The sequence below is a fragment of the Protopterus annectens genome, chromosome 15.part0 (assembly GCF_019279795.1).
Source record: "Protopterus annectens isolate FY-2018-M chromosome 15.part0, PAN1.0, whole genome shotgun sequence".
In the NCBI taxonomy this organism is placed as follows: Eukaryota; Metazoa; Chordata; order Ceratodontiformes; family Protopteridae; genus Protopterus; species Protopterus annectens.
The window spans coordinates 743,830,044-743,839,296 of NC_056749.1; the positions used below are offsets into that span (position 1 = coordinate 743,830,044).

The window sequence follows — 9,253 nt, forward strand, 5'->3', positions numbered from 1 at the left end:
TTCTGGTTTCATATTTTAAGACTGTACCACACATAGTAGCTTCATTCCCTCTTGACAGGCCCTATCCTTAGTACAAAAGATATTAATTGATGATTTGTTGTTGAATATTGAATATTTTATGCAGCATAATATGAGTGTCATTAAATATCAAGCATTACATTTAAAAGTATCAGTAATAATAACATGAATCAGTGATGCAATAGGATAACCTGGAATCATACAGACGTGACTCAATATAGACTTGGCCCAGCAAGATTTCATAGCAGGTTCCTCATATGAAACACAGCTGGCTCTAAACATACGATGTCAAACACATATTTAAAGATATATTTTTTCAAATGCAAAGATTATTGAAAATTGCATTTGTTGCAATGAAAAGATTAAAGAGGAAATCTCATTTGTTTGGTAGAGAAGAAGTGCATTTAATTAATTTCTTTTACTTGAAAGGATTAATTCTGCTGATGGAATTCCTTCCCACTGGACAGTGGTTATTGTAAACTGGGGATTCCATGTGTTTGTATATGATAACATCCCGACCCTGCATAAAAATCCATTTTAACATTCTGGACACTCTGAAAACATTTTCCTTTAGGTTAGAATTGTGTGTGTGTGTGTGTGTGTGTGTGTGTGTGTGTGTGTGATTAGGTGGAAGGGGTGGACTATACATGTCCAACATCCTGAGAGACAGGTCATCTTGAAATTTGCATTCCTATAATACAGTACCATTAATAGGAAGTAAATGAAAGAAAAAAAATGTTTAAAAATGAAATACCTCCAAAGTCGGGTCTGAGACGAATATCATATCCTTTAAGCAATTTGTCGACAGTCCTTTTGACCACAGAGATATTCCCAGTGGGGTTGCTAGTAATAACAATAACAACAATAATACATATTGAGCTACTCATATATGTTCTGCAATTCATCAGACAGCATTTGTAGCATTACATCTTTTGCAATGATTGTTACTCATTAAAAAATCATACTTGTTATTTTAATAACGTAGTTGCACAATATGCGTATTTTTACACAATTTTAGTGCATACTATGGTACAATGTAACGCAGTAATATTCATCTGAATTTTTATTTTTATTTTTTATTATTTTATTTGTTTATTTTGCACCTGCAAACCCAGCAAACCCAGCGTTGTTCAGAATGTCGTTAAAAAAAGGCATGCAACAATATCCATATAGTAACATATTTACTGCTTAGTTGGCTCTAACAGAAAGCAAACGGTTACGTTTTTTGTCCACTTTTCATGGATATATGCACTCTGCCATACTGCTCTTATGGCTGAAATGTGAACAGTAAGCACTGCGGAAATACAAACGAGAATGAAAAGTCGTATAACACTGCATTTATATGTTTTTCATCTTACCTTTGCGCACAGCAGGCAAAAGATAGAGTTGCCAAAGCAGATAAAATCCAACCAAATCTGCCTTCCTGAAATCTCCACATTTCCAGGAGCTTTCAGGATTTTTATATTTTGTATTGATGATCTTGCGTGATGTCCAAACAGAAAAAAAGAAACTTCCTTAAAAAAATAAACATGAAAAATAAATAAATAAATAAAATAAAACAAAAAAAGGGGGGGAAATCCAAAGATACCCAATCCCCAGGAAATTATATATCCTTTTATAGGTAAGGCAGAAAAATAAGGGATCCTTCCCTTCCAAGCTCCATCTTCACCAAACCAGGCATCTTCCAACGGCGTATCAAAAATAAATAAATAAATCAATCAATGTGGTAAGAACAGCTTCCAGGTATGAAAGAATAGCAAGATATTTCTCCTTTTGGGGAGGGGGTTGTCTTCCCCCTATTCAATCCCCGTCCTGAAAATAATGCATTTTTCCTGCAGTCCTCGATTTTTTTCTCAGGGTGGGGTGGGTGCTTTATTATGTTTTACAGATTCAAAGAATTCAAGAATATTCCTTTCAGTTTAATTGAATCTATCTGAAACGCAAAGGTGAATAGAAAAAAAAATCTGCATTCCTTCCTTATTGCTGATTATGATGATGTAGATTTGCTCTTCTCATTGCAAACTCACAAAGGGGGAGAAATTGCAGATTGAAAAAAAAAAGAAAAAAGAAAACATCTCTGGGCAAATTGGGATCCTGACGTCATAGCTGACAGCTTTAACCATTACGGGAACGGGAAGATGGTGTGTAGATGGTGAGGACGCAGAACGGCACCTCTTCCCATGTTAAAGGGGGGTATTTTAATAAACAGCGTGCTGTTTTCCTGGTGTTTCCCTTTTAGCTAGACACAGTCAAACATGAAGTGTGCCTTCAGGGGGAAAGGTACTGTCACTGTTGTTCATTTCATGCAATGCGGTTAAAATGTAGGGGGACCTGGAAGAGGGGGCATGTGGTGTCTCCGTCTCTCCATTTATCGAAATGCATCAGAAATATATGGCAGGGAAGTCAGAGGGGTATAGATTACTTGCGTTTGCTACAAACACTTCTACATACATTTAATTATAATCAATACCACCAAACACAGATATATACACAGACACACTTGATTTTATGTGTTCGTGTAATTCTTGACAGTATAAGCCGCATGCTTTACACTTTCATTACAAAATATTAAGTACAAAGGGACATAATGGTCGACGGCTACCTTTGACTGAAATTGTCACATATATATCCCAACGATTTATTCTTTTTTATTGGCCTTGTTACTCACGATGTTGGAAGCATTAAATCATTAATGCATGACTGCATATTAACTTATCCACTAGACTTGCAACCTTCTGGACTTAAATAAAAAAATACTGGAGTCCGGGCTCCATATAATGGAATGTATAGCAGGATGCACAAAGCAGGGAATTGTAGAAAGGTAATAGGATCTGAAAGGGAGACCGCTGTGACAGTCAGAGCCCTGTATGCTTAGGGCAGTCGGTTTCAGAAGGAGACTTCCCAAGCATTTTAAATGCAATGCGCCCAGCTCTGGGACCAAAGCTGATGTCAGAGGCAGAAACCACTTACAATTTGCAGACTTTGTTTTATCAGGAGGCACCATCAGCCAACATGTGAAGAAACGATTCACCTGTACCAACAGCAAAAAAGGGAATTCGTGTATGAAAACATATGATGGAAGAAACTCGGCTGCTGTAATTTGCCTGTTAATGCCTATCAAGAGATGCATACATAAATGGAAGTCTATGTTTTTACTCTCAGTATTAGGGGGACTTTTGCTGAGCTCCGAGTGATGTTGCGTTGCCTGGCAACAGGCACTGAGCGCTGATGCATGGCGGCCACGACAGTGCTTTCCAGGCTAGGAACACAGCTTACTGAAAAGGAGCATGGGGTCCTCTGCATCCCAGCGCCTCCTGGACACCTGGTCTTGGCAGCCAACGCAGTAGTTCCTGTGCTGTGTCAGGACTCTGGTACTCTGTGTGTGTGTGTGTGTGTGTGTGTGTGTGTGTGTGTGTGTGTGTGTGTGTGTGTGTGTGTGTGTGTGTGTGTGTGTGTGTGTGTGTGCAATCAATAGGAATATAATTGCAGTAAGTGAGTGCACCGCTTCTTTCAGAAGTGTCTTAAAAAGTGAGAGTGCATGTGTCTGCGACGTAGCTCAGCTAATGCAGTTGCTACACTAGAAATCTGCATGCAGTTCTTGTTATGATCCCATCGAGTTTGCATATTTCTTTAAATGTACAGATACACAGAAACTTTTGAGAAAATTGATGTAATATACGCAAAAACGTCTCTATGCCTGATAAAAAGCAATATCAGATGAATTTCTTTATGAAACCATGTTTGATAAGTACAGGAATGCAAGACATGTAATAACAGACGATGAATATGTACCCATTGAGGTAAGGTAACCATAGAAACATATGAGCTGTTAGCAGAAAATAAATACTTGCTTTAGTTTTTTTTTCTTTTACATCTGCCCGTTTGAAATTTCCCTTCTGAAGCGGTTCTGAAGTCTTTAGCTGTAACTCCTAAGGGTCTCAGTGTTGACTTTTGCACTTCTCTTGTACCAGTTCATCTGGTGTGTTTGCAGAAGAATAAATCTTAATATACCTTTAGACTGTTCCCAATATTTGGGATGTCCTTAATTTTTACTCAAAAATTCCCTCCTCCCATCTATTGTTTCAGAAAATGTGGTGAATTACTTAGTACACAACTGTTAATAATCAGTATATAGTGACAGTTATTACATTTAATGACTTCTTTTACTTCAGAAAATGGAAGCTAATTCACATATCCCTTTGTCTATCAATTTCTTAAGTTAAAAGTAAAAAAAAAAAAGTTAAAAAGGGTCCCTAAGTTCTGGACTTCTTCCCTAATTATTTTCTTTTTCCTTCTTCTGAAAGAGAGAAAAAATAGTCATTCACCCCAAAAAGGAGGTTATAGTGGGAGATACCAATTTCTTAACTATCTTCAATAATCACCCAGCTTGTTTTCTTTGATTTTCAAATGTCAAGCTGTGGGGGCTACAGAGTGGGTATCCCCTCTCATGTAAATGTGCATGCACTCACATGCAGACAGATACACACACACACACACACACACACACACACACACACACACACACACACACACACACAAATACACACCTTGCAAAATAAAGAAGTAAAAAATGATGAATATAAGACAAACAGATGTTTCTTTGTCTTTTCATACATACATACGCGCACACACACACACACACACACAAACACACACAAATACACACCTTGCAAAATAAAGAAGTAAAAAATGATGAATATAAGACAAACAGATGTTTCTTTGTCTTTTCATACATACAAGCACGCACACACGCGCACTTGTAAAATGTTTCTCTGTCTTTTTCATACATACATGCGTACACACACACACACACACACACACACACACACACACACACACCTGCATATAAGTATTTATACCCAGGAAGTATTTTCTGTAAGTAGATTTTGTTTTGTTTTTGAATGTGAATTTCAAGCAAGTGCAGGTTATTATAGCTGTTAACTAAAGATTCTTACTCATCCTCCTGTATAAATTGATGAACAGGTTCCCCAGCAATAATTTTGTGTATAAAATTGTGCTCCGGAATCATTTCATTATAGCATACTTGTCAGCCTCTAAGCATTAAAAATCAAAGCACTAGCATTTAAAAAACATAGTAAAGGCTCACAAAAAAAGAGCTCTTTCTTGTTATTCAGAACAAAAGGTTAACAGCTAGTAGAACCTAATCATATCAACCAATTGGTTAATGATAGTTATAGAAGTATAGGTTGTATAAAAAGATCTATAAAGTCTAGTAAATTAGAAATGATGAAGACATACATTGCTTGTTAGTTACATTAGACCCAAGCATGAGTAAGGAATAGCAGTATGGAAACCTTATAAGAAAACAAGCACCAGTAAACTGGAAAGAGTACAGCTGAAATATACCAAGGGCATCCATGGATGTGAACATTTAATTTATTATGTAAGACTGAAATATCTGAACTCGTACAATGTCTCATATAAAATATTTAAGAGGGGATCATATTCAGGTATACAGGGCATTACAGACAACTACCTCTGAGAATGTTTGGGGTTATCAAAAAGTAGCAGATAATCATCAGATAACCTCTGTAGAAGGTTCTACAGGAATGCAAAATTTACTAATCGGTGCTCTGAGAGAGTAGCTGATGCATGGAACAGACTACCGAACTGCATTAAAGCAAACAGTAGTTTAGGTATTTTTAAGAAGTGCCTGGGCACTTATCGTGGGAATAACTGTTTTGGTATATTGGCAGGCTAGAAGGGCATTAATGCCCGTGCTTGAAATATTTGTTTGTATGTATGTATGTAAATAATTAATGATAATGAAGTTTTGAATTACACAGTTCACTTACTAATAGATTTTGTACTTTTAAACAAGTCCAGGCTTCTGAAGAAAACCAGGACGACTAAAAGGAGAAAGGAAAGCCCTATGCCTAAATAATAGCAGTTGCTAAATATTTTGTGCTCACTATTTTGGCTGCATGGCTGGCTCCTTTGTTCTGCAAGTCTTCACCTCACATCGTGCCATATTTCAACTATAGGTTTGTGACATACCTCTGAACTCCCCAGATTTTCACAGAATGCCCATCCTTTTGCCTCATATTTTTGGTCTGTTCCTCCAAAAAGTTTTGTTTTTTCATACAAATCATTGAGGATTGAAGTCATTAAACGATAATTGACATTTATTTGAGACTTCATATCTTTAAGAATATGCATGCATATGCAAGACCTGTTATGGTAGCAATGGTCTAACTTTAATTGTCTCTATTTTGGGGCCTTAGTGACCCCCCCCACATCATTTTTGTCTTGTTCAGGTTTCTTGTGCTGTCAGGTTGAGGAGTATGCCTTGGAGTGGGAGAGCCAAGTTACAGCGGCTGTCTACAGCTGGTGAGGAGGGGGCATTTGTGTAAAATCAAGTGTTCTCTTTTTCTTCCTCAGTATTGCAGTTTAATGTTGCCCTGGCCATTGCTGTCAACCGCTTACCTTAAGGATTAAGAAAAAAGCCTGAAATAATGATGGCAAAGAAATCAATCCTGGAAGACTTATTGAAGAACTTCTCTCATCAAGTACAGACAATATGTACTAACATATTTTTATGAAGAAAAGTTTAAAATTCTAAGCTATGGTTTTATTTAATGACTGCAGGCCTCACAGAGTTGCAAGAAATCCATGTATTGAACGAGGAGATGATGAAAGTTTAAGCAGAATCAGGGAAATTCTTCAAAATCAGATTCATCTGTGGCATATGCATCAGGCTGGCATATCTTCACTTTTTAGATTTTCTTTTCATAGAAATGCCTTTCATTCTTGAGCTAGACTTCTCACAGAGATGTTTATAAAAGACTTCACAAAACAAAATGCCAATCAGGAGTCAACAAACTTTTTGAGCACAGTTTCGATAAATCATGATTTCTACTCTTGCAGTGTATTTAAGGGTTATTCAGAAAAAAGAGGGGTGATGCCTGTAATGCCAGGATATGAATATATATTTGTAAGTTTATCGACTACATTTGTCATTAGTTACAGTCAATGCATTAGCTCAAAATGCTGTCAAAACAAAAAATAATAATTATTACCCCCCCCCCCTTACTAGATCTGCAGTGGAGCACTAAACAAAAATGTTTTAAGTCCCCCTCTTAAGCACAATTACAAGGTGTTGCCTACACCTGGATTTATGTCAAAGGTACATCTCCGGTGTTTCTTTGCGCTCACATCCTTAATAGTTTACTAGTTTTACAAATCTTGTGACATGATTGGTACTTTCCTATGGCAGCCTTGATTTACATTCCGAAATTCTTGGAGCAGTGCAACAATGTAGCACTTCAGCTTCCTATGGGAGACATAGACATTTCTTAGACATGAGATATTAATTGTGATTTAACACTTTTTGTAGACGTAACATAATAATAATAAAATAATTTAGTAATACTGTTCCGTTTGTAAGCATTGTACATGTGTGTGTGTGGGAGGAGGAGTGAAGGGTGTTTTTCCTGATTAACCCATTATATTTTTGTTCCACTGGACAAAACTCCTTACACTTTGTGTCACTGGTGGCAGCAATTTATATACTGCCTTTTTGACTGTAGATTATACGTTTTGAAACTGTTTGCAGGAGCTTTCAATGAGACATACTAGGAGCTACTAAGATGTCCTTCAAGAAGTCCACAGCTGAATAGTCAAAGATGGGATTTTCCATCTTCTGTTAGGCATACAAAAAATGCAAAGTTATTTATTGATTGACATTTGTTTACCGGGAAAGTCTGACTAGGTAACAAACTTAAAATTTTAGAGGAGGCCCTGGGAGAAAAGCTCCAAACTGTTAGATAACATCAAATAAAATAGTACTATAGATTCACATAAAAAAGATATACATTTAAAATGTGAATGTGTAATACATAGGATACAATAAAGCTAACAGTGATGCAATATATATGCAAGTCCCCCTGCAGAATGGGCAGAGGGTAGTTGTTGAAAAGTACAGATAGTATAAGCAGTTTGTAAGCTTGTGAAGTATTTGCTGATGAAAATCATACAGGTGGGTTCCATGGGCATAGCCATGAGTTAGTTTGAAATTATTTGAAAGAGATGTTAAATACATGGAAGCTAGATACAGTTGTGATTGACAATGGGATATGGTTCCATAATTTGGCTATGGAGTATGAGTACAAACTCTGACCCATACTTTCTTTGCTTTATAGATTTCAAGGTTTTTGCCTTGATAGTCAGAAGGGTGATTTAGGAGATAGTGATGACCTACTGAGAAGACAGAAGGGCAAGTAAAGAGTTTATGTAGTATTTCATGGGTTAGAGGAAATTGTACATGGCCTAGTTGATATGGACATTCTAATTAGTTGAGACCACATAAGCAAGTAATTCAGGGCAATGATAAGATCAATGCGACAAGTTAGTTGCAAATCTAGCTATCTTCCTATAGTATTGCTTCAGTTGTGATTTATGAAGATCTGGATGTTAGTCTAAATAGGTGAGTCATAGAGAAGACAAGGTAAAAGATAAGAATTAGCTAAGGTGATTCTACTAGAAGAAGTAAGATTTTTTTTTATCTATATAGCAGACCTAGCTTTTGATGAGTTTTTCATTCAGTTTTGCATGTGAAGATCAAATCTTACGTTGTTATCTATGGTTACTCCAAGCAATTTGGATTGAGTGGCTACTTCAATAGCTGTATTGTTTAGCGATGTAATGTGGAAGTTACTTTTAGCATTGGTGTGAGACTTAGGAAAAATACTAGTAGTTTATTGTTTTGGGGATTAAGTAAGAGTTGGTTTTGTTGTAGCCTCTGTTCACCTTCAGCTTCACTCCCTTACCCTACCGCCAATTCCCCACACACCCGCTTACTCTACTATTATACTTCGTACACACACATTTCACTTTTAACTCCTACTACCTAACCCTCACAAGCAACATTACTACTTTCATACAAATACTCCTGTTTTTTTTTACCTAATTCTCAACTCCCATTTAATTTTTAGCACCATTCATATCTACCTTTCTCCCTCCTAAACTGCTTTGCACTAAATTCAGTCTTGGTTGCACCCCTCCCTAACAGTACTTATTTAGTTTACATTGTATCTTCTACTTTTTCTAGACGACACCTACTTCTTCCCATTTTAACTACATTCGCATACTCTAGCATTTTAAACCCTCTATGCCCTACATTCCAGAGAAATGCTAGGACAGCCTAACTCTCTTCCTTCATAGAAAATATTTCATTCTTACTTACTCTCTATCAGCTTTTAGACTCTATCACCAC

General features: G+C 36.7%; 1 protein-coding gene across 1 annotated transcript in view; it reads right to left on the reverse strand.

Moving 5' to 3' along the window:
- Nucleotides 1-2,072, reverse strand: part of LOC122790044 (gamma-aminobutyric acid receptor subunit beta-4) — a 1,529,477-nt gene extending 1,527,405 nt beyond the window's left edge. Inside the window, exons 1-2 of the mRNA XM_044057608.1 lie at nucleotides 1,377-2,072; nucleotides 773-861 (exon numbers count right to left, since the gene is read on the reverse strand). Coding sequence (XP_043913543.1) covers nucleotides 773-861; nucleotides 1,377-1,456 — 169 coding nt within the window. The 5' untranslated portion in view covers nucleotides 1,457-2,072. The remainder of the gene's footprint in view (nucleotides 1-772; nucleotides 862-1,376) is intronic.
- Between the last annotated feature and the right edge of the window lie 7,181 nt (nucleotides 2,073-9,253).